At 28.7% G+C, this 27994-nt stretch overlaps 1 protein-coding gene across 1 annotated transcript in view; it reads left to right on the forward strand.

Moving 5' to 3' along the window:
- Positions 1-27994, forward strand: part of LOC123297938 (Krueppel-like factor 3) — a 427850-nt gene that overhangs the window by 229243 nt on the left and 170613 nt on the right. Inside the window, exons 3-4 of the mRNA XM_044879776.1 lie at positions 24194-24306; positions 24382-24845. Of these exons, the coding sequence (XP_044735711.1) occupies positions 24194-24306; positions 24382-24845 (577 nt within the window). The remainder of the gene's footprint in view (positions 1-24193; positions 24307-24381; positions 24846-27994) is intronic.

A 27994-nucleotide genomic window follows, 5' to 3' on the forward strand; every position in this document is an offset into this window, starting at 1 on the left:
TATATATATATATATATATATATATATATATATATATATATATATATATATATATATATATTTTTACAATTCATTAGTTGAACAATTAGGTTAATGGGTGTGCCTAATATAATCAATATTTAATTATGCCTTTAAGTGTTAAAATGCGCTGGCATCGATTTTATTGTCCCAATCATGACTACGCACATGGCGAAAAAAAAAGGTTAATTTGTTTAGGTATTACGATGTCACAGACAGATAGACAGACAGACAGACAGACGCACACATACATAGCGGTAAAACCAATAACTCGCGTTCTTTTGGTTCGGGAGTTAAAAATCAGCAATTTTTGTATTTTTTTCGAGAAGGCGCATTAGTCAAGACGATAAACGCAACCACACTTCATCCCTACCTAATTTTAATACGAAAAAAAGTATTTAAAATCCAGCTATTTTAAAATCAAGTTAATCATAACTTTGCTGACTATTATATCACTACATGTAGATATTTCTGTAATTAAATGTTTTAGGGTCAATATTTTTGTTGTTATGGTCGAACAAATTGTTAACCAAAGATGAGCCAACTACACATAGCTACTCTAGAAGGCTGTTAAATTGTAATATTGTATGTACAAAACAAACATAGTTTGAAAAACAAAATAAAGGTACCCGTTATGTATGCATGTTTGTTGCAAACATTAGTGAATACAAGATTTTCAAGAACAGTAACCATATAGTAAAAAATAAAGAAAAATATGTAAAAGCATATGTTGAGACTTACTTATGCACACAAAATGTTTTTGTTTGCACACACAAAGTGAATGTTACTTGGATGTGTTTATATTTTATTTTTTGTAGATTATATCGGGGGTGGGTGCGGTGGTTGGCTAAAAAACGATTGTGGCACTATATATATATGGATGGATACATATGCATTACATTATAATAATATTATGTATACTTGTTTATATAAATGACAGAATGTATCAGTACACCGAAACGAAAGTGTTACCAAAAAAATGAAACTGTATAAATTTCAAGTCAATTCTCAGTACGATAAATTAGTTTAAAAAAAAATTTTAATAAAAATACTCTTTGAGAGACAAGTTCTTTTTGTACTAAAAAGTAGAAAATAATTTTATCTATGAGTCACTAATACCTGACTATTTGTAAAAGCTTGATGAAGCCTGAGAAAAAAAGAGAAGTAAACGTAAATTTAATCGTCTTAGAAGATCGTATTAAGCCCATTTGGATGGACCTTCAATTTCGTTTCAATTTTATTTTATAATGTGCTCGAGATAGAAACTTTTACGCGTTCTGAAAGTGGTAAAAATGACAAAAATATTTTATTGCATCTCAACAGTTTGAAACTTCGTAAAATGTTTTCTATATAGATATATCTGTACAGGAAAAGCTGTCTAAATTTACGAATTATCCTTGTTAAGGATTGTAGGCGCTGAAAATGGCAGATGAGAATAGTGCAAGGTTAATAATATCTTGAAAAATTTCTTGGAAAAAGGGTCGGCGAGAAGGAAAAAACCTTTATCGTGTCCATTTAAAGAGTATGTGTGCCAAAAAAGAAAACCAAAAAGAACTCGCCGCCTTCCTTCAAAGCAACGTGAAAAGAAAACTTCAACATTTACCAATAGAACCCTAGCAGTGAAGGTCCGTGGGTGGAACTTTGTCTGAAAGTGGGTGGTTGGAGAAATAACTTTGTGAAACATTGATTTAAGTGTTTAAAAAATAATGTTTCAAACCTTCATAAACCGTGAAACATATTATACTTTAGTAATAATATATTTACCTATAAAGCGCATCGTATCGCAGCATATAATAATACGTAAAGATACTATGACAGTCATTGCCTGAGGCTTGAAGATGCGCTCGCTTGCTGCTACTCACCTTGCACTATGTGACTGTACTGTGTTTGTTGTATATATAGTACAATAAATGAACCTAGAATTTTTTGATTCTTACGTAAAAATTGTTTGCTGAGTGTACTGACTTAAAATTTTTTGCATAGACTTTAGAAAATTTTCCATAAAATAGTCTATATGGTTTAAAGCGGATCTGTTTAGTTTTAACCCCCGTAAATTAAATCAGATAGAATAAAATAATTTTTTAAAGAGTTTAAAAAAGGTCAAAATGCTAAAGTTACCAGAAATTTAAAATTTATTAATTAACAAACACCTTTATGAATCCCTTTCTCCAGCTTTCAGGGGCCTAAAAGACTCTCAAAATGAAAACACCATTTGTTGCAAACTAAGATTTTTAAGGACATATAAGAGACTATTGGACTCGTTGACCTTGATCTTTCAGTCAAAATGTTTAATTTGTTCCTCCCCCCTCCCGTAATCCCACCTAAGCAGACCCTTGAAATAAATAATACCTTTTTTTAAATTTAAGCCTTTTAAAGAAATGTAAGGGGGTTTTTGAAGTTACGGATCTTTAATTTATGATCAAATTAATTCAATTTTCACCCACAATTATAAAAAGTACCATTTTGACTGAAAATTCTTGGTCGGCGACCCCAAAAATCCCCTTATAAATTTTGGTTTACGTTAGTATTTTGACCTTTTGACCTTGACGTTAGTATTTTAGTTATTTTATTCTATCTGATTTTATTTACGATTTGAACCCCTTTTATCCCAATGGTGCGGGTGTTATAAAGCCTATATAAGAACTAAAAATACTTTTTTTAAGATAAATTTCTGAAGCCAGTGAAAAAAAACCACAAGTCAATACACCCAGCAAACAATTTTTTCGTAAGATAAAGGTTCGTTTGCTGTACTAATATAATTTTATAAAAAGTTTACGGTATAAATACTATAGGTACTACATTTACTCTACGTTATTCTTCTTTCGTGGCTGTCGTGTATATCACCTCTCCACTTAAAAGGAGTTACATAAACCAGGTATGTACATTGTACCTATTAGTGCAGGCGCTAAGTATGGTTGTATTTGTTAAATTCAGTCGTATATGATCCTTCTTTTTGAGCAGTTTGTTTAATTTAAAGATACTCATTAATTATTCTCAAAAGTTTCCTCAAACAAAACAAGTAAATATCGATTATTGCGACGAATGCCTGATTCACAACAGGCATTTTTACAACTACATTTTCGAATCTCTGGACATCAAAATGTTACTGCCTTGCCGCAGTATCTCTCAAAGAAATTGAATTTTCTGAAATTTCATCACGATAGTTTGTCTCCGGTTTCTGATAGTATCATACTTCCAACTTTTTTCACTGTACCATGAAAATCCATGAAAAATGACAACAATATTCTTGCTTGCCGAAACCATATTGAGAGTGTGTGGGTTTCAGCGCCACTAAGTCTTTATGATCTCAAATGACTAGGCTAGGCAAGTAGTTAAACGTTATCGATCCAAGTCATTGACCCGAGTGTTTGATTGAATGACTTAATGTCCCTCAAGCCGCCAATTGAAGAACCCCGTTTGTTAAGAAGACTAGGCTTTAAATTGAACGGCTGTTTGAGCCAGTTCGATGTGACATCTAAATATTCCAAAAGATAAAATCCTCTCACCGGTTTTTTTGCATATTTAACTTCGTTCAGCACCTAAACTATTTAAAATGTATATTGTTCTCCTTCAAATAGCTAGATATAGGGTCTTCTTTCCATTGCATTGTATAAGAAGTATTGCATTTGTAACAGTTGTGTTTACGAAATATGTATATCCTTATAAATAAATATATTATCATAATATATATTTATATAATATTTTGTATAAGATTGTCCAATATGTTTTCTTCCTGTTTCAAATGTATACAAGTCTTCTGCAAATATTCCAAAACATATATGTCATGCTGGAGTCTTGCAAAATCTACTGCATTCACTTGGACAACATAACCGAAAATAGAGCTGATATCACTCGTTATAATAATACTGTAGAAGTGAAGTAAAAATCACTTTCAATAACCACTTGCAGCTTGCAGTTTATGGAAGCATTAAAATTTTCATCGATTTCCTTCTGCTTTTCTCGCCGCTTTTTGGGCGCCTCTAACTGCAAGTTTTATTGGACTCATGCACTTCATGTACTTTACTGAACTCATGAACTACTTTATACTCTTCATGTATGAAGAAATAAAGAACTGATATGATTAAAACCAAAATTGTTCTAAAACTATTATTGAAAACAACATTTATATTTCCTATAAAGACACCTTCTAAAGGTACGAAGGTTCCTAACAAGCTGTTCCCGACGAGAACATTAGTTCACAATCGAGATAAAATTAATGGTATAAATATTTAACTATTAATATTCTTTCTTATACGGGCTTACATATGTATTTGAATTTAGGTACATATTTTACGAATATCAATTTAAGTGAAGTATTTGATATAGCAATCGCTACGAACGCTTAATTTAAATTTTATCTACAGTATCCCCAGAAAATAATCTTGTGCGCTAAAATACAAAATTTTTTTAATAATTTTTGGTTGCCCTTTAGTAGTTTCGGCTCTGCCAAGATCTATGTCATCATCGTTTAAACTTTGTCTTATTTTAAACTTTATTATCTTGAAATATTAATAGTATTCTGAATAAGGAAATAAGTAGTATTCTCAATGTAATCACAATGGTCTTGTGATTACGGTGTCCGCTCCTCACGCAGAAAATCTTTGGTCAAAGCCCCTTCACGATAACAGATTGTTTTTTAGATGGGGCAATTTTTAAGCTCCTCTTTTTAGAATTTTCTTCCAGGCCGGTAATACGTGCTTTTTTATAGCAAATTTTTAATAAATAAATCTGTTTGAAACAATATTCAGCTATTTTTCTAAATGATGATGGCAAATTTTTACTTTTAATCCCAATGTTGTACAACCATTACTGATTATCATAATATTGTATTACTTCAGAAAATGGAACTCAATTGTTTATTATATTGTTTGACATTTTTTAGATTTCATATCATCCATCAATAAGTTAACTTTTTATAATGCTCTTCATGTTTAGAATATGGGTATTTTTTATGAATTTTTTAGCTTTGTTATTGTGAACTTCATACATTAAAAAGATCTCGGGGCGAATCTCCGCTGGAGGGTCCACGGAAAAATGAAAAAAAAAATTTTATACAAAAAATTATAAATATTAAAACATATGATATTTGTTTACCCTTTCCACTGGGAAGTTAGTCGTGTGGACCTTTCGGGTCGCACTTAGACCGCTTTTGGAAAAAATTTCTCTTTAAGTGTACCAGCTTTTGAAACAAAAATTGTTTGCGATTTATTTAGATAATTTCAAAGGAATACCTTTAAGAAAATTACAAAAATTTTGTCTTTAATTGCGGAAAAAAAAGTTGTATTTTAATTAAATTTCGAGAAAACTATGTATATATTTGCTATTTATATTGGCTATTTTGATCAAAAAAATTCAAAAATTGGTCTCCTTTCACAACTAGATTGTCATCACTTTTGGGTTATAATATCTACAAAGAATCCAAAAGCAGCAAAGGCCATATTTTTTCCATTTTTTTGGTCATCGTTAAAAAGCAATTAAAATTGTAAGAATTTCAAAACATATTTTTTTAATTAATAATGTTATTTTTGTGAATCATGAAATTTGTGAATCTGGAAATTTTATTGAATACCATTTTTCAATTTTAAATACTTGTACTTTAAAATTAACGTTTCATTAATCTTTCAAAAGCATTTGTTTTGCGTAGAAAAATTTATTTTAAGTTTTAAAAATTAATGTCTATAATATTTCAATATAGGACGCCTCACGTATATTTAGTTGGCTAGGCACGTATTTTATATGGATACTAAAAGATTTTTTCTTGTAAACATGCTTAAGATCAATTAATGAAAGAGACATGATGAAATTTCAATATCAAACATTTCCTAGGTTCTTTATTAAGATTGTAGTTGTAACCTATGACTGTTTATAGAAAGGTAATCTGTTGTAAAAACAACTTACTAATTGAATAATGCTAAAAACTATTAATAAAGTATTAATTAAAAATCATAATACAATTAGCTGTAATTATAGACTCTTTTTTATTATAGCGATGACTTTTTACAAATTAACTACTTATATTTCATTGAAACGTAGAATTAAGAGTATTAAATATTCATTATTTTATACTAAATACTGTTGTAATAAAAGGTCTTGTTACAATCATAAAGGTTATTCGATCAGCTCAAATAGCGAAATAATAATTTTCAAATAATTATCTGAGGTTTTGCACAGCCTTATTTTTAAATTATCTAATTCTAGATTCTCTTTGATAAACGTACTCGAAATAAAATGTAGCAAATACAAAAAAGAACTACTTCATAATAAAAAAAGTTATCTTTTTTGGTTAAAAGAAGGATACCTATTTAAAAATATTTACCAGACAAACCGCGTTGTCATTCAATCTCGAAACGAATTTAAAGTTATCAATTAATTTTATTTTCAAAAGTATATTTTCTTGTTAAAATTAAAATGACCTTGTTTTACGTTATAGTTATCATAGGAACTGTTCACACGGTATATTAAGAAGAGAATGCGAGTAGACAAATACAATCTGAATATACAGCTCTCAACAAAAAGAAGATAATCAGTCATGGGGACTATCCACGGAAGTGAAAACTTATAACTTTAGAATAACTGTGTTTATTTTTTAATTTTTTTATAAATTATAGTATAAATAATTCCAATTTCATTATTTGTAAATTGAAATTATTAACATGCGTATAAAAAACTATTATAATTATAAAAAAAGCAACAGCACACAATGTTTCTCGCTGTCACTCATCCTAGAACTAAGAGTGCTGAACTACTGAATGTTGCTTAATTTCAGTGATGGGACAAGAACCATTTTTTCCATGTGACATGTTATAGAGCGTGACGATAACGCGAGTTCCAAGATTTTTGTTCGCCCCCAAAAGTGCTAATGCCTAAATAAGTTTTTAATTCAAAAATTGCCAATTCTTAGTGCTTGTTATCATCTTCGCTTTTTTCATTTTGAACCATTTGCCTGAAAAGTGCGCTTTTAAAGTTTGAAATATTGAATCAAAAATTAGAATTAGGATCACATTAAATCTTCTGACGTTTGCAATAAACAAAGATGATAGTCAAGTAGGCAGAGAAACAAAGCCGTTAGCGAATCAATGCCTAGTTGTTGAAAGGTTTTGGTCTACGCTAATTATTATGATTAACAAAATCAATCATAAAAAACTATTTTTCATAAAAGGTGATTTTCACAATGCCTTTATCTTTAAACTTTAAAAAGATTTTCAACAAAACCAACAGGTAAAATTTGATGATTCGAGAAACTAATGCTCCGAGAGTCCATCAAAAAATGACTATTCCAAGTATGACAGTTTTTGCATTAATCATAACTGGGCAGTGATAGAAGAAATAAGTCCTTTCTTCACTCTTCTCGCTATGACAAGTCCTACTGTAGTCACTGTTTAACGAGACACATAATTGTTCCTTACAATCTTTCTTCGTTATAATCGAGTAATCCGAATAATTTATCCAATGCCCTTAAATATTCATTAGTGTAATAAATACATACTTGTTTTAATAAAATCGTTTTTATATTGCATATTTATTAATAAATCAGTTTAAAAACCTAACATTATCTTACTTACACAAGTCGTCTCTTTATAAACGTATGGAAATTAAGAATAATATATGGAAATTTTGAGTATAAACATGCACACACAAGATGATTTCATCAAAATAATTTCAACAACACAAAAAAAAGTAACATTTCTTCAGCTTACGTACCTACACTATAATGCCGACAAAGAATAATTATAGAATAATTAATAATACGGTAATAATAATGTACTTACCTTATAACTCTTATGGTCATATATGTATGTAAGTTTTTTAATAAATTTATTACATTGATTGCACGCATAATATGTTATTACAAATAGAGGAATCAAAGAGTGAATTCTATACACACAATCGTCATCAAGTCTAAGTAAGGTGTGTATGTACCTTAGCCGCTTTTATGTTACTAGAATCCGTACAATTGCCTTGATTCGATTTGTTTTTGTCATAGTCAAGTATAAAAAATTAGGTTGACATTATTATAGTATCAATTTTAACGTGAAAATATTTATGATGCGATCTATGAAAATCGCATATATAAGATTGGTATAAATGCTCGTCGCCAAATGATGCCTTTGATAAATAACGCTCTAAAATAGTTATTTGTGTGTGGTAAAAGCATTATTAACGTATTATACTCCTGCGAAATTTTGCACGAGCACCGGTTGGATAATCGCAGAAGTACGTTAATAATGCGTTATCACACTTAATGCGTTATGGTAAAAAACTATCTACCCCGCTAAACTGTGAAAAAAAACGATAATTATTATTTAAAATTTGTCAATTATTATTTAAAATTGTCAGGGCTTATTGAGAAAATTAAAAAAGTTACTAAAGTTACTTAGTTCATTACCGCTCTATTATGGAAATGAATTCATTATCACATTAAAGACAGTAATGAACTATTTTCCACGCAAGCTGGTGGGAAAAGTACTTATTTTCTCACGAGCGTATAGATAAATTATTCTACAGGCTTGTTCAATAAGATGTTACCCCTTGAATGAGTTACACGTGAATTTTAAGAACACATTGGTAGAGTTAGAATAGTTTACTTACGTTTCTACTATCGAATTCCAAAAGGTGAGCCTAAGAAGAAAGCCCAAGAAAAGATTTTTTGATTTTTCTTCTTTTTTTCATTACACTTTTGTCTCCAATGGATAATTTTGTTTCCTACCAAAAACATGGTTTTTGCGCCTCAAAGACTCATTTTCGAATGTAAGTTCGAAAAAAAATTGCAAGATGAATTACATTTTGGTGTTGGCTAAGACTAAATTATTTTCATAAATATTGGATAGTTATCATAGAGTTTAGAATTCAAATAACGAAATCATTTTTGAAATTAATTAACAATCACAATATCTACAAACTTATAAGAAATTATATAATTATTTTGAAAACAATCATCAAAAATAAATATTTCTTGAAAAAAGACAATTTTATGATCCGCTAAAATTAATGACCAAACAAAATATCTTTATTAAATCATTTATTTCAATTTATTTTTTCCTCGTAAAATTACGTTCTAAGCATATTTTGTTAATGTTTCAAAACCTTCAAAATAATAGTTGCCAATCAAATGATAAAAATCTGTATATTATTCATTAATCAATCAAATTTAGATAAATATTTTGATTATGGATGAAGTTATGTGAGTCTGCTAACACTTAACGTCATATTCAAATTTATTCATAATTTTTAATAATAATCGATAGTTTTACGAAGAAGATAGAAATATGACCTTCAGATTTTAAAACTATGAAATGATTGACAGGTGTACAGTTTTAATCAATTATTAAATTCATAAATTGAAATCCATGCCAAAAATAAATGAATTTGAAAAATATTGAAAGTAGAATTACAACAGATTTAAAATGAAATATTTTTTTACTTCAAATTGTTATTTACAATTGTTATTCAAGTATTTCGAGCATTGCAACTTTTATCGGTTTATAATAAGAAAGAAAATTGGCAGTATATAGTCGGTGTGGTACTGAAGTCGTGTGAGTGCGAACCCTTTTGTCCACACGACTAACTTCCCAGAGGGAGAAAATACAATTAAAAAAAGATTTTGTTAGTTTGCATAAATTATTCTTCGAACATGTACTGTAGATTGTGCTGGAACGATAATTATCTCCATATATAAATGATGTGTTTTATCCACTTTTCAGATTCTGTTTATTTAGTTTTTACCAGTTTTTTTATTACCATTAAAAACGGCTTAACTAATTCTGCTGAAAACTCTTCCAGTTGTTAAATACACAATTACGCGTCGAATAAGGCAGTCACGTGTTAATGTCATAACTGGTTCGCGAGATAATCGAGGCGAAAAATCCGAAGGAACATACGCACATGCGTACACACACAGACATCGCATTGAAAAGGTTTGATTCGGATATTGCATCCTTGAAACCGCGGAAATATGTAGAACTGGAGATTTTCAAAATCGGCTCCATTACATTAACTTCCTCTGGGAAATTAAAAATAAAAAGTAAACCATTTTCCTGCAGCTGATTGGAATTTCGTGTTAAAAATTTTGAAATTTCCTTTTTCACGTTAATTCATAAAAGCTACATCTACATTCAAGGTTCAGCTGACTCCACCTAATACAAATGGCCAAGATTATCCGTATTATTAATATGAATATAATAATATTTTGAAGGACGATATTTTTAATCTTGTTACTCAAATATAATTATTAAATAATAAATTCCTGTTTTATGTATGAATTAATGCATTTAAATTAATTATTGCACATATTATCTTTGGTATTAATTACACACTGACTATTAAATTACATAAGTTATGAAAGTTTTATATTTCTTTAATGATAAAATAAATTATGTTTAATATCAAAATAAAATATCTTTCTATACAATACATTTGGTTTTTTAGACCGTGAGTCCATAAAGAAAACATATTTATATAATTTGTGCCTACCATTTGGAGAATTGATATATGTATGTTGATCAATCATTAATAAAGAAAAATGAGTTTCTCCCGTGGGGCGAGTGTTAAATATATGGGAATCGAGTTTTTTTACTATTTTATATGCTATATAATGTTAAAAGTGGTTGACAACTTAACGGATTATACAAGTGAAATTTAAAAAATTTTAAAAAAAACGACAAATTCTTCGGATACGGAACCCCGAACTTTCACTTCTAGAACACAAATCACAAATCTTGAACACTCTCATATTTTTCCTTAAAGCTTTTACCGAGCTGAGCCGATTTTGGAGATCATCGCCAATTTTTTAGTTTTGCACGTGCCCGTCACTATCCGCCAAATTACTTTTAAAAAGAAAGAGAACTATCCGTCAAATTATCTTTCAAACAATTTGATCATCCGTTTGGGTGCTACAATGCCACAGACAGACAGACAGACACACACACACATAGCGGTCAAACCATATAACAGCCCTTTTTTAGGCAGGGGTTTAAAAACAGGTTCAGACAGCTTGCTAGGGCGGAAAATGATTTTTGTTTACAATAATTGGACTTCTAATGTTTTACTCCAGCCATGGTTTAAAAATTTTTCCCAAATATACCTTTGTTAATCTACCAAGCACCAGGCAAACAGAGTCATAGAAATACGTTTTATTATGCACTCACTCGAACTTTTATAATCGAAATGTTTGGTCATTTAAATGAAAAAGCTTTACTGAATATTTGTAAAAAGATGTAAATTTATAATGCATGTATTTCAAAAGAGCATAATCTTGTAAATACCGTACACTAAGGTCATTAATTTAATATTATTTTTACTTAGAGTTTATGTTCACATATATTTCTTTAAATCGATTAATTTTATTAGTTTCAAAATGGATTATTAAAAGGATTAAAATTTCATATTATTGTACAACAGTCCGTCCGTTACGAACCAGTCCATCATCGCACGAAAAAACGTAAAAATCTAAAATTTTCGCACACCCAAGTAGAGACCTCTTAGTATGCACCTGTTTAGCCCTCAAATAGGTAGCGCACTGCATCGTATTCTCAAGATACTGACTGTTCCTAATTTCCTTAGCTTCGGAAGGTATATGGAAATTTTTTGTGGGCTCTGTCAGTATCAGTGTAAAAGCCATATTGAGGGAATAGCTATGACGGACGAGTCAATGCAATATGGACGTCAGGCGGTGTAAATTTGGCATCGGTTACCAATGCGACAGACTGAATGCATTTCGGAGTATTTTGTTCGTTGTCTACTGAAATAATTACAGTAATATAAATAACATTTCATATATACATAAATTATTGTACTTTTAAACGTTTTAACGACTCAATACTAAAATATAAAATTTATTAATTACATTTCAAATTTAATTCAGCCATTAATCATGAAAAAAATCAATCAACTTTATAATGAGTGGAATAAAAACCAGTGATTAAAAAAAAACTTGAAATACTCTCACATTTCTAGGTGTAATTAACGCCTTTTAATTAATTGTTCCATAAATTTTCTGATAATTTTTTTTCTTGGAGAATTTGTAATTTATGAAGTGATCAATAAAATAACATTTTTATTATAATCCAATTAATAATTAATATAACACAAGAATAAAAGCATATACCTGTAGTAGTAATAATGTGGCAAAAAAACTTTTCCAAGCTGTGGGAAAATAATCAACAGTGGCAATAAAATTTTAATTAGATAATTAACATCATGATTTTATAAGTTTAACATGGTGCTAATTATAACAAGTGATAAGAAATGTTTTTCTGTATGATAACTTTCGTAAGAAGAGCGGTCATCTATTTCAAATACAAAAAAGGCACTTAACAAAGTAGAGGAAATGGGGCTAATTTAGAATACTGCTTGTAATTTGAGATACTCATTTAACTCAATTAATGTAAATGTCATCCGTGCTTTGGGACCGTAAACATAACGTCACATGACATACAAAATCAATGAGTAATGAAAACGCGGCGCTATCTTGACATTTCTGCTGTGAGCCACACGTTCAAGCAAAAACGTTTGCTTTGAAATCCTCAATAATTATTTTCTACAATATACAAAATCTCCATTGTAGTTGTTTAAACTAATAAGTGACCTTATTAGGTTATTATTTCATTTAAATTTTGTGAGTATTTCTGTTCATAGAAATCTGACATGGAGATTTAGATTAGGGATGACATGCATTGGATGATTATGCATTTCTTATTGGGCTAACCCTTTGTCTTTTCTAGTAATTAAAAAAACTGGTATTCCAAGTATGCTTCACTTCCTGTTGAAGGAGTCATTTTTAGATTAAGCATAATTGAGACAGCAAAATTTCTAACGGTGAATTTACCAACGACGTCATATATCATCACAGTACTCATTTGAACTCATTAAAAAAATTGAAAATTCAAACGAAAAAAATTTAATCATAATAATTGGTATTAAACGGTATTAAAATTATGGTACTTGGAATTAATAATAAAATTAAAAACAAATATTGGTATAATTAACAGTTTTCTATAAAAGAAACGTTCGATAATACAAACTTAACCTTAAGCGCACAACACGTTCTCAATAGAAATAAAGTTGTCTTAGATCAGTAATCATTATAAACATTAATTGTATAATCATAACCATTATATTTATTAGAAGCACTGTATAATTTCCAATTTCACGTTTAAAATTATTGTAGTACTAAAGCTAAAGCAAATAGATATGGAATTAAAATAATGATTCTAATATTCTAAAATAAAATTATATGAAACTGCATATAAATATGATATGTCATTGTAGATATAATTATTTATCACTTTTGTTAATCATTCGAATTAATGATCTAAAATTAGCGAAACTTATTAAGTATTGAAATCTTAATGATGTGTTTTATAGGTTCTATAATAATCCTTGAAAGTTGTATATACACTATATAAACAGGGAAAGGAATGCCAGAAGCTTAGATGATAATTGGTACAAAGTAAAATAATTTGGTCTTGAGTTTTGGGTGCCAGTATTTATTTTAAGCATCCTTGGATTCATTTCGTATCAAAAATCTGAATATATTTGAGCACCTCTCCTTTCGTACACCCTTGCATGTAGTATTTTGCAATTCTTTACTGCCATACCTATCCAGAATAAAGAGATTATTATAATCGCGGGAAAGTTATGACTTGAGTTTTCAATAAAACTATTTATCAAAAGCATTTTTGAATCCATTCTAAAAAAATCGTGGCCTTTGGAATTTTGGATTTGGGAAATTTCGTTCACGAAACTCTTTCTTTACACTGCCAGGTTTTGAGATATTAAGACAAAGGTTTTCTTAATCTTAAAATTTAGGAGGATTATGTTTCACAGCTCGTGTAATATCACTGGATTCTGCTAATGGCATTTTCAATTTGATTTTAAAATTATTATTATAAAAGCACTATAAAAATCGCAGTAGGTAGATAACATTTAGTAAATTTTTCGGTTATGTAAATCAAATATTCTACCTGAAAGGGTTTATATGTTATGATTGAACAAATACTCAATTTTTGTTTAAATATTCACGCATTAAGATATGAAATTATTGATTTAGATTGAAAAAAAATGTATAATGCAGAAATTATCATTTTATGGTAATAAATTAAAAACTTGATCAAATTTAAAAAAAGGTTATTTCCAGTTTTTACAATAAAGTGCAAATTTACTGAGATAAAATAAAAGTTTAAAACTATAACCCGACTACACAAAAAATGAAAGAAAGTTTAAAATTTAGTACACTTTTACATAAGAATAAACTATAATACGTAGCGTAAGAATGTGCTATAAAAAACTAGGTTTCCTATTGACAAAAAAAATTTTGACTCCCTGGGCCGTATCATGATTCCGGGGCTGGTTGTTAACTAAGGCTTTCGGTGGCCGCCATCAAACTCTGCAGCGTTTGTTTGTTATTTTTTTATTGATTAGCTACAAAACGAGCTATTAGCCATAACAGATTAAGATAATCCACATGGCTTTTTTTTATTCGAATAAATTGTAACTAGGTATGAAGGGCGGGGTTTCACTTCAGACACTTGGGGGTGAATCCTTAGAGAAAAAAGCACATTTTTATGGCTTTGCACATTTTGCCAGCCCTTCCAAATTGAGGTAGAGGGTTGAAAGTTGATATTCAAGTTCAGCTATTGTCATGATTCTTGAGTAGTTTTTCTGCAAAAATATTATGTTTTTGACAAAAGATAATAATCCCATTTCAATAAAAAGTAGTGAGGAACATTAAATGAAGGGGGAGGATATTACTTCAGTGACAAAACTCTTCTGCTTAAGAGCTTTTTTTTGTTTACACTTAACCCTCCTCTTTTATTTTGGGTGTAGTCGAGTTAAAAAAAGAATTTAATATATACAGACATGACAGAAAATACCAATAAAATAATAATTTTATTTTTAGTAATGTTCATAACTTTTAATTAAATATACAACAATCTCGATTTAATTTAAGTAAAGTAATTTTTAATGTAAATTCAATTTAAACACAGTCCATAAAACGCATTATAATGGTCAAATAAAATGGGATTAACATCGATTTTGTGTTATTTAGGACCCGTTTGATCTAATTTTCAACACTTTCATTTTAATGTTGCATTATAAAATATATCTGAAATAATCTTACCGTGGAAAGAGATTAATTTAAGTGTAATAATAATTTTTTAATTAGTTCTTTATCGCTTCAATGTAAAATTATACCTAGTCACTTTGTTTCAAAAGTGAATTTATACATTTAATTAATGCATTTTTTAATTGTTTTCTTTATGAGTTTATATTGAAAAAATAAATTTTTATGAGATCATTAATTAATTGACGCTTAAAAAGCTGTTATAAATTTGTCAATTAAAAAATTCTAGATACTGTTTACTGGCTGAGGATAAAACCAAAACGTGCAACCACAAAAAAACGACACCAAAAACTGGCTACTTTCGTCAAGGTTACCTAGGAAACTAAAATTTTTCAACCGATTCAGCTTGCCTTGAATTTTGAAAAAATTTAAAAAAATTATAAACTAACGTTTTATTATAAAACTAGCGGCCCCGACGGACGTTGTCCCGTAAAAACGTAACTCCAATTCATGAATACCTATACTACGTTTAGCCTGTCCGCTAAACCCATCCCGCTCTACCCCAATTTAACTCCTATTTATTGGAGTTGCCTGACCTTCGACCTTTGGCCTGACCTTTGATAGTAGAGCTCGCTGCGCTCGCATATGGCTCTATTAAATGCCTATTGACAATACCTGAATACTATTAAAAATACATAGTACACATAGTATACATAATGTGATATGATTTATATGCGCTCCCACCATTTAATGAAATTCCATTTTTTTGGTACGGAGCTCTCAAAAACAGTTGTACTGGACCACATTGTAAATCTAAACCATTCTCGAATCTCCACGAACACACACAAAAATTTCATCAAAATCGGTCCAACCGTCTAGGAGGAGTTCAATTACATACACACGCTCACAAGAAATATATATATTAAGATAACAATTCTTATACTAATCCGATGAAATATATATCAATTGTTTAGGAATATTAAGGCAAAATTAAATTTTTTTAATTTATATACCTTGATTTCACATTGATACTTTAGATAATGCTTTATGTTAATAGATGTAGTGTTAGATTATGTTACCTGTTTCACAAAATGTAATTTAATTACACTTCACAAGTTTTACGTCACTTGTTTTGTTTATTTTTAAGACTTATGAGCTAGCATGTTGTTACATACAGTTTATAATATAATTTTAATATTATTGAATACTTTTGTATGTACATAATTTGTGAGCAATGCTCATCTTTGCTTTCATATTTGTTGCTATAATTAGCTAGACTTACTTCATGACTTTATGATAAATTATATGAACTCCTAGATGACCGTTTGCAATAAGTAAATTACATATGTATATACAAATACATTAATTATTATTTATATGTTTATAGTCTGGTTATTATACTTTGAACTATAATTTTGACGAAGTTTAGTCACATATTCAACTGTTCAATTAATATCGTTAATTATAACGGTTAGCCTTTGTTGTCGCAAGAGATTTCACGTTTTTAAGCATTTTTATCGACTCATTTTGCTCTCTTTATGGAGATTTATAAAAAATTTAACAGCGAACGTAAATCAGAACAATTACAGACAAATCATTTTTTTTGCGTCACAACTTTATATTTTTAACCCTCGAACTAAAAAAGGGGTGTTATAAGTTTGACCGCGATGTGTGTGGGTCTGTATGTATGTCTGTCTGTGGCATCGTGGCGCCTAAACTGATGAACCGATTTTAATTTCTTTTGCTTCGTTTGATAGGTAATTTAATGGAGAGTGTTCTTAACTAGATTTAGAGTGCGCGGTTTCGTACCTGAAAAACTAAAAAATTGGCGATTATCTTTCAAATCGGTTCGGTTTGGAAATGGTCTTAAGGAAAAAGGCAATTTAAATGAGAGTGTTTTTTGTGAGAGACATGTTTCAAGGGCGACTTTAAGTGTGACTCTAATCTGTTCTTTAAAAGATTTATTCTCATGATTTCTCCTATCAAATTCTGTTCTATAATGGGCCCCAAAGATGTTGAAATTGTTCATATATTCTGAGCAGGATTGGAAATAAATTTCGTTTATTTTTATTAGTCCAAAATCAATTCAAAAATTTTATAATTCAAATGGGCGAAATTTTGATCGGGCAAATAAAATAATGGAAACGATTACCTGTTACTGTCCAAAATATTTTGGCATCTTCGGTTTTGTTAAGATTCTCTAACATATTAAATTCATGAAAACAAACGACAAACAAATGAAATTGAAAGGGGTAGATATCTTGAAAAGTATAAATCTTTGAAATTTGAAATATAAATAATTTAAATCTTATCAAATTCTTTGAAAGTAGAAATTATTAAAAGTAGAATTGTTTTGTGGTAGAAAAATTTTAAGGTAAGTTTTTTTTAAGTGAAATTACAAGGGTATATTTATTTGAAGTAAAACTCTTAAAAAGTTGAAATATACGGGAGCAAAGCATGTTAAAGTAGAAATATTTTAAATTAAATAGTGTAGTTCTTTTTAAGCCGAGAAATTGACTATAGTTTCTGCCAATTTAGTAATGATAAATTCCATACATTCCAAGAATTCTTTAACAAATTAAATTCAAATCATAAAAATTGTTCAACAAAGTATTTTCTCCAAATGACAATCTTTTGTTAAATTCTTCCATATTATCTACATTTTTTCTCTTTGACAATTTGACATTTATATAAATTAGTTATTCTATATGATTGGTCAGATAACCAACCATAATAATTATAATAAATAATATAATATTATAATATTATAAAATATAATTCAATATTTTTTTCACGTACAAAGACAACTTTTATAAAATGTATCTTATTCAATAAATAAACAAGCTGTGCCAGTGACTTCGATCGTTGTGGTCCACACCACTAACTTCCCACAACCTGAAAAAAAAATCAATGATAATTTTATATATTACTAGCGGCCCCGACGGACGTTGTCCCGTAAAAACGTAACTCCAATTCATGAATACCTATACTACGTTTAGCCTGTCCGCTAAACCCCAATTTAACTCCTATTTATTGGAGTGGCCTGACCTTCGACCTTTGGCCTGACCTTTGATAGTAGAGCTCGCTGCGCTCGCATATGGCTCTAATAAATGCCTATTGACAATACCTGAATACTATTAAAAATACATAGTACACATAGTATACATAATGTGATATGATTTATATGCGCTCCCACCATTTAATGAAATTTCATTTTTTTGGTACGGAGCCCTCAAAAACAGTTGTACTGGACCAAATTGTAAATCTAAACCATCCTCGAATCCCCTTGAACTCACACAAAAAATTTCATCAAAATTGGTCCAGCCGTCTAGGAGGAGTTCCGTCACATACACACGCACACAAGAAATATATATATTAAGATTTATCTAGCCTGTGTAGTAGTCACATCGCGATATCTTCCTTATTCCTTTAATAATTTCCATGATTTACTCCTCATTCAAAAGCTTGTTATACTGTCTGATGACGAAAAGTGTACCGCTTGGGAAAAACAGGCTAGAAAAATAATATTAAGGTATAATTTTGTACAGTATGTAATTTGTGTATCATATCCGTAAAAAAATTGCCTATAAAAAAGAAAGTAAATTACTGTTAATCTGTGATTTTTCTATCCTGTTTTAGCAACGGCTAGTTCACATTAATTATTTTATTTATTTTATTGAATAGATGAATCTATTGAAATTCGTTGTTTAATGTTTCTATTAATAATAACACTATATCGCTTTCAATTAATAATCTTGTTAATTCTGGGACCAAACACTCGACTGCGAACAAAAATATATATTTATTCTCAAATACGATCACAATTCTTTTTTTTTTTTTTTTAATTAATAAATTTAAAAAGTCATTTGATTGGTAAATATTTATGTAAATATTTTTTTTTTTAACTTAAAATTTCTTGATTCTAGATAATTGCCTAAAAATTTTAATTTTTATTTTTTTTTCTCTGTCAACTTCCTTTTTTTTTACACGCCGTCTTTCCAGTCTTTTCATCACATGACAACGAGCATTACACAAGGATTGGGATAACTCCTAGATTGATATCATATTTTTTTATGGGAAATCGTGTAGTAAAAATATCAATACATTAAGAATCTTGCACTTGGGCATCAAGCTAAAAATTGAGTATGAAACATAAATATATGATGAAAACTTCGGATTCGAATTTTCGGATCCATTACAGTAACTTCCCTATACTGTAGGAAGTCAGATTTTAATAATTGACTAAACTGTTCCATCTTCTGTTGCATAAACCATAAAATAAATATATATTTATTTTTGTTTAAAAAATAAAAAATAAAATATAGCAAAGAATTGTGAAAGAAAAATAAAGTAAAAAATAAAAAATAATTATATTATTATTATTAATTAACACATAAATTCAAATCGTATTTTATTATTTATCAATTATTCTTCATAACGTAACAACAACAGTATAATTCATGTCTGCTGTAGTTGGTATATTCATCTATATTTATATTTTAATTTCCGTCGAAGAATTTGTTTTATTATAAGCCTATTTCTGAATAATTTCAAATCTAATTACAGAGGTGTTTATATTTAAAATATAATCAAAACTTAATGAATATAAAAGCGAATATAGAAGTGGAAAGAAATGTTCACGTTTCCCGCAATTGAGCATCTTGCTGCTATAACATTCAATTATAAATTATTAACTTACATTTTGATTATTATTTTGTATTTATAATTAGTTCATAATCACATAAAAAATTTCGTTGAAAATGTTACGTTTTTGTTCTGCGTCTAACTTTCTCTAAAATTAATATTTTGGAAGGGACCATACATTTCCACTGGAAAATTCCTCTCAAATAGCCCTTACCTTTCGTCATCTTCTCTTACCTTTACGAATAGTTATGGTAGTTTTGTCGTAAACCTACTGTAAGGTAATTTGTCAAAAAAAGAAAACCTATATCTATAATACTAATCTCTATGTATTATAAATGCCAAAGTAAGCATGTTTGTTTGTTTGTTTGTTTGTTACGCTTTCACGCTAAAACTAGCAAATGGTTTTTAATAAAACTGTACAGCAATATAGCTCATATTACAGAATAACACATGAGATATAATTTATAAAGATATATTAATAAAAAAATTTAAAAAAATTAAAAATTAATTTAATTTGACAATACCATAAATTACAAATTTCTGTAAAAATAGACAACATAAAATATTTCACGACCATCTTCTCTGATATACTCAATGAATAATTACGACTATTATACATTTAAAAGAATAGAAAACCATACATATATTTTTCCTGTGTAAAACAATCCTTACCATCATTTCGATTGTTATAGAAAGAGGATAATCGAGAGTAATCTTTATCAGTCTTTACTTTTAAACACAGCGAAGCGGGTGGATATCACTCTAGTATTAAATAAAACAAAAAACAAAAATTGAAATTTTGGAAATGAAAATATTTTTTTATCGGTTTGTTGAAGTCAAGCAAAAAACAAGAAGGTTGTCAGTCATAGAGACTGTCGGCGGCAGTGAAAACTTAAAACTATGAAATAACTACTTTTTTACAATTTTGAAGTTATTTATGTATAAATTATTACAATTTCATAATTTGTCTATTATTATCAAAAACTATTATAACCAATAAAAAAAAGCAACAACACAGTGTTTTCAAGCGGTCGCAAATCCTAGAACTAAGTGTGCTCAATGTTGCTTAATTTCAGTGATCAGTTGAGGACCGCTGTTTTAAATGTGATGGAGCGTGACGACAAAAAAGTGCTTAACGCACCAAAAGAAGTTTTTACTTAAAAAAAAAAAAAAACTTATAAATATTCAGTTTTGGGTATGTATAGAGTATATCTATACCCACTACATCTAGGGGCTACATAACTTGGCTTTAAAGGACAAACTTAAAACATTCTTGGCGTTAAGAAGGAATGAAATATTACAAATAAATTTTATAACCCGCTGATTAGACAAATAATTTTATCATTTCTCCATTAAATAAATATACTTTTTCTAGGTGTAAGAAATAAATAGAAAAGAAAGTGTAAAATGTTTTACAAAATAAAATATGCGAGAAATTCTCGGGTAGACAGGAGAGGAATTAATAAAATGTATTATTTAAAGTGTTTAGTAAAAATTTGAACTTTGCAAGACCTTCACAGCATTGTTGCAAATAAACTACCACTAATGTCATATATCCTGCTGTGCACCAACAATTTATGGTACTTAAATATTGTAATAAATAAACACCGTTAAATTTCTATCAGAACAATAATGGTTAGGAAAAAAATTTATATATGTACGATATTGAATATGCTCTAGGCACACGTAGATTCTTACAATTTATGTAAATTTTAAAATTTTCTAAAGGTAGTTTGGCCGTGAACACACTTTTCTCAAGAGTTTGATGAAGTTAAAATATAGTGTTACTCTAGTTAAGGCATGGGCAAATGAGACTTAAGTCTCTCGAACTCCTTAAAAATAAAATATGAAGATGAGACCGACGACAACCTAAAATACGAGTAAGACAGAGAGACAACATTCTTTTTACCTATCTCATTACTATAAGAGAAACTGAGATAGGTAGAAGAGTCGCATACCCATCTCGCTTTCTCACCTATGAGCATATTTCATATACATGGTACAATAAATATTTTATGTCAATATTGAATAACATTTGAGTGAATACACACTTCATGACTTCATGACAATATTGTCATGAACAAACAAACATTGTCGCTCTATTCAGTTAGTAAAAATAATTTTCTTTTTGTTTCAATTATGATTATTATTGCAATATTGTTACAACATAAAAACATTGTATATTCCAAATGAGAATATTAAATCCATTTTATTCGTTTTTATAAATATAAATATAATCATATAGTATTTATATGTGTTTATAAGCAAATGTAGAACCACAAACAAGATAAATAAGTTTAATGACAGATTTGTCCCATCATTCACCTGCCCGGAAATATATTGTTAGTATCTTATTAGATATAATACCTACCTACATGTTTATAATGTAAGTTTTTATTTATACAACTTGCATAAAAATATTGTGGCATGGGTGCGCGCATGAATGAAAAGAAAAAATTAACATGTGTCTACATGTAGTAGGTTCTTGACCTTACGTATCGAAAAAATCGCTTTTGCTGCTTTTGGTAAATAAATACTCAGTTTGAAATCTTCTTATTGCACTCCATAGATAAATAAACAATTATGTGGTGAGTAGGAAATGCTAATCGAGACAGTGCAATCAAGGCTAGACCAGCATCAGATACTTAACGGCTGGAGTAAAGACCCAAGTCTGATCGAAGCAACTTTTTTATTTTTACTTGACTGTCAACTCGTTTTCAAAATGACAATTTAGTGTTAAAAATTACGCGTTGATTTTCCAGTCCTTTCCCAAGCACCAACTTAGTCTAATAAAACTTCATTCTTCAACTAAATTTAATAAGCCAACTGTTTTTACCTAGCTTACCATTTTTTGCTCATTTCAAGTTCGTAGTCTCTTTCTGTGTTGAAATAACATGTTTTTCTAGCTTTTTAAGGCTTTGGACACCTATTTAGCCTCTGCAAATTTAACTAGAGAGTTGAAAATTGATACGCAGGTTGTTATACGTATGTTAAGAAATTACCGTCTTGTAGTGACATGTCTATGGTTGTTTCCAACCCATTTTAATTGGTTATTAACTGTTTTAAATGTACCGAAAATTGCGTCAGTAGCAGCCGGCACTGGTCAATGTAAAAGGTCCATTCCTGCTCCTAGAAAATTCCTGTCCACACGTTTCACAAATCACCGACCAAAAATAATCTTATAGCATCTCGCCGACTGACTATCATCTTTTCAAGCACTTCAATAAGTTTCTTACCGGAATAACCTCCGATAATCAAGCCAAAGAAAAACGGCTTTCGTCGACTTCATCCAATACCGAGCACCCAATTTTTGTGCCGAGGAAATTAATCGACTTGTGTTACGTTGACAAAAATACATTGATTAAAATGGCGTTTTCTTCGATTAAATTGAATAAGTTTCCACTGAGATATTACAGTTTAAAGTAGACTCATAAAAACGGACTAAACTTTTTAAACGACTTAAAATAAATAATCATTATTTGCTTTTGGTATATAATTTTGAAAAATTATAAATTCTTTCTGTATTTTCGTAACTGTTCATAATAACAGATAATCATGATTATTAGAATTAAATGTTGAAATTCTACTAATTAATTGAAAATATTATTACCAATATAATGTGTATTTAAATATTTAATTTGTGTTAATTATAGGTAGTAAAATTATGTTAATGAAATCTTACGATCTTTTTTTTTCCAATAATCTTATTTGAAAAACTGTTAAAAGATAAAATTATTATTTATACTAGTGATAATAATGACTAAACGAGTTAATTGTTTAAATACCCTGCTTATACTGATAGTATTAAATTTGCGTAAATTATAGGCAGTATTATGTAAAAATTTGTTAATTATTTACATGTTTAGGTAATATTAATCTGATTTTAAATACTGTAAAATTAGTGAAATATTATTAACTTAAAATAATAGTTACATAAGTTAATTGTTTAAATAGCTTTCGTCTACTGATTTTTTATGTTAAGGGTTTATAGTTAGCTTTTGAGATTGATAAAAACCAAAATGCTCTGTTTTAAAACAACTAGCTAAATATTTTTAACTTTAAGGTCGTTTAAGGTTGTATCAGCAAGTTTAAACTTGTAGTTGAAATTATTTGTACCTTATTTTCAACTTTGATGACGAATTTTGTTTTTAACTTCATGGAGGAAGACAAAAAATAAATCTAAATTTTTTCTTTACTTGCCTTCGTTTTTGAAATATCGAAAGCTAACTATATCTTCCCTTAAATTTTCAGAATTGATTTATACCTAGTCCAACTTCATATAAAAATAAAATCAAACCTTTTATGTTAGAAAATTTTGAATTACTAGATTAATTCAAAATTAAAATTTATAAAATCATTAAAAAAATCCCTGCCAGGTATGCACTAACAATTGACTCATATTCGGAAAAAAATTCGTTGTTGAATAACTGTGGAAAATAAACACTAACAATAAATTTTATTTTGTTGCAGCAAGCTGATGGTCCTCCCGTCCAAGTTGAACCAGTAGATTTGAGTATAAAACATCCAACGTCTGGTTCAGCAGCACGCCCAATATGTTTACGTATACTTCCTGCCCATCTATTGTTAAACAATAACAACAACAATAATAATAATAACAATAACAATAACAATAACAATAACAATAACAATAACAATAACAATAACAATAACAATAATAATAATAATAACAATAATTGTATAAAAAATCCTCATCGAACAATAACAACACAATCCCTACAATCCTTGTCAACCATATCACCCCATTCCCCATATTCGTCCATACATAGAGATGGTAGCCCTTTAAATAATAGTAATTTACATTCAACGCCACCACCAATAAGTCATCATCCCGTACGTAGTAATACCTTACCACCCACGCTACATTCTTCACAACGTTCCTTAACGTCCGCTTCACAACATCGACACCATCATCCACATGCTCATCATTCACATCGGTCTCAAAATGTGTCCAGTAATTACCATCCTAACATTAAAGTCGAATCTCCTTCCACATCACCAACCGGTATACGATATGCGCATACAGGCAATTTACCTACATCAACGCCACCAGTTGTGTTACAAGTGCCAAGATTTTCACCAAATCAACGAAAATCAACAAACGGTAAGTCAATTTTTCCTCCAGATCTAAAATGTAATTTTCATTAAGTTCTCCGTTAAAAGTTTTTGAATATTATATAATTTAAAATGGTACAACTTATTAATTATTTTCATTTTTCGCAAGAGATACTTAACAAAATCACAAAGATTTGAATATATTTTATCACCAATTTTCTCGTAATCTTCGTTTTAATTGGAAGCAGGGAGAAAGTTTCCAAATCTTTTGTATTTTTTTTTTGTAAAGTTTACCACCAAAAAGTGGCATTTTAACCTAGTAGAGGCTCGCTTCGCTCGCCTAATTATTAATAATTAATGAAAAAATGCTAGTATTAACTTTAAAAAAAGTTTATAGTTTAGCAAGCCTCTACTAGGTTAAAATGTAACTTTTTTGTGGTAAACTTTACAAAAAAAAAAACCTTGTTTCGCTTGTTTCTATGGAAAATCAAATCATTTATCATTCTACATGTTACTTTATCATTTCTCCGTGCTGTGACGTTGCTAAAAACGATGTGTTGACGTCACTACGCGTTTGAATTTAGAGTTTAAAACAAACAATTATAAAACTACATAAAAAAGCAATTTGAAAATTTTCTTTAGTAAATTTTAGTCAATTTAAAAAAAAAAAATTAAATTAAGAACATGCTCTCCAAAAATAGTTCTATATTCTTAATTTCTGATTCGAAATTTCTCTTATTGCGTTGTAACTAAAAAGTCCTTAATATACCGCCGTCGTTTTGCTAATTTCATATAACATCAAGTTCTAGAGGCTTTCACTACACCTTGTCCTGAAGGTTTGAGTAATTTATATTTAGCTCTGGATTCGAGTTTCTCCAATTTCGTCATCCGTGAAACACCCTGTGTATATTAATTAACCATATCTAAGATTATAAGTAAAGGTCATTTAATTTTACTACAGCAGTAATTAATTTAGATAATTAATTTAAAAAAAAGTATAGTAAGCAATTTTATCTAAATATTTGTTTTCAATGCCTTCACTTTAATTAATATTAATTTGCACCTAATCTAATGTTAATTACACTATAAAGTATTTTCTATCTCTTTTTCAAATATCATTAACAAATAATCTTAAATAAGTACCAAGTGATATAAGAAAGATTAATTAATCGAATCAATGTTTTTAAAAAGTTTACCTACAAGATTAATTATAGCTAACATGTATTTTATCTTTTGCTACGGTACAAAAAATAATACCACACTATTATGTGTTTAGGTATGAACGAAAATCCTTCATAAGTGTGTGATTCATACCACCTCTATATACAATCTTCAATATATACATGGATGTAGATTTGATCTTTTTAGATGAGGTCAATTTCTATTTTCAAATATTTTCCCCAGTTGAAGTCAATGAAGAAAAAACACATGTATGTGATTGTGTTTTTAAGGCATTTGATCAGTGCTTATTTAGTTTATTAGCATGTAACTCGTAGTTTATAAACATATCGAAAAGCAAAGTTTTTGTATTTACATGACAAATTTTTGTAACAGCAAACCAAATACTTACAAACTAACCTAGATTGTCGAAGTTTTTACAACTATTTAATACATTTTATTTGTTAAATTACATTTTTGGCTCATACTGTATGATTACTTTTAGAATAATTAAGTAGGTAATATTTTAACAACCTTTAGATGAAATACAATTACTGTTTAAATCAATTTAATTAATGTTTTAGACGGATTTCAAAAGTCATTTCAATTCTAATATTTTTTAATTATATGCACTGCCAAGTCGTTCAAGAACTACAAAAATCCTTCATGTAATTATATTGAAAGTATCATGCATCACTTTTTGTCGTTTTTTTGTTAATAGTGGTCAAGTGAAAATTATGATTAAAATCAATGTTCTGCACACTTTAATGTTTTCTTTTCTATCTAATAAACATGTTTTAAAAATTTGAATTTTAAAGCTGGAAATCCGCATCTAGCTTTTAAATTTGAACATATCGTGATGAAGCAGCTAGTATTTAAAATTTTTTGAATTTTTAATTGATAGGAGTAATTTTTCCTCCTTTGTATCGTCTCATTCGATTGGTGGAAAAAATACAAATAGATTTAATATTATTTCGAATAAAGCGAAAAATAAGCGTTCCCATACTAAGGTTTGAATTCCTCGAAAATAATACGTTAATCCATCTTGTTCATCACTGTCTTTTTTAATTTTTTTGATGAAAAAGAAAATCCTTCGAATTGTATAATAAGAAGTTAATAGTATGCAATATGAAGGGCGGTTTTAAGTAAGAACTTTTGCAGCTTGTGTAGAGCAATAATAATAGCATCTTTTGCTTTTTCAAATACATAAATGCAACACAATTCCATAAGGTAAAAAACATTTAAAGTAAACACTTTTTTCACGAATTTATTTATAAATTGTATAATCATGTAAAGCATCATTAAAAAAAATTAATTATCGAACAATAATTATTTATTTTCAATTTAATGAAGCAATAACAATTAAAACATAATTTAAAACAAAAAAAAAAACACGAAAGGAAAAAGAAATACGAAGTAAAGAAGTACATAATTGAAGAAATAAGTTTCATTTATTTAAAATAATCAATTTTATGTGTAATAATAAAGCGTTTTCCATTAAGAGCAATATAACTTTAAACTTCAACTAAAAAATTGTTTTGAATAATTTTTTTTGGCTATCATATTTTATACCAGTTACATGTAATCCTCAGCTTCTTTGCGAGGCGAATATGTTAAAATACAATTATTCGATTAGTTGGCCGCATAGATTTGGTTTAATATCATCGGTATTGTGCTTACTTTAAGAGTACTCGATCAATCCTCACGCTTCATCGATGTTTGCATGTTTTCTGATTATTTATCGAAATTTTTGATTTAAAACTTATAATCAAACTTATGAATAGTCGACTCATTTTCGTTTTGATATAAAATTTCAATAATTTCATATTCGAAAAAATCCTTATTATTTATTATAAAAATTAGAATTATTATTTCTTATAAAAATAAATTTTTACGATATCTTGTATAAAGATAATTAATTTTAGATGAAATTCTAACACTCTTATTGGAAAACCGTGTATAACGTAAATATATAAAAACTTGTTGATGTTTAATTTTAATGCAACGCCATTTGATAAGACCTAATTAATTAATTAACAC

The sequence above is a fragment of the Chrysoperla carnea genome, chromosome 4 (genome assembly GCF_905475395.1).
Source record: "Chrysoperla carnea chromosome 4, inChrCarn1.1, whole genome shotgun sequence".
NCBI lineage: Eukaryota > Metazoa > Arthropoda > Insecta > Neuroptera > Chrysopidae > Chrysoperla > Chrysoperla carnea.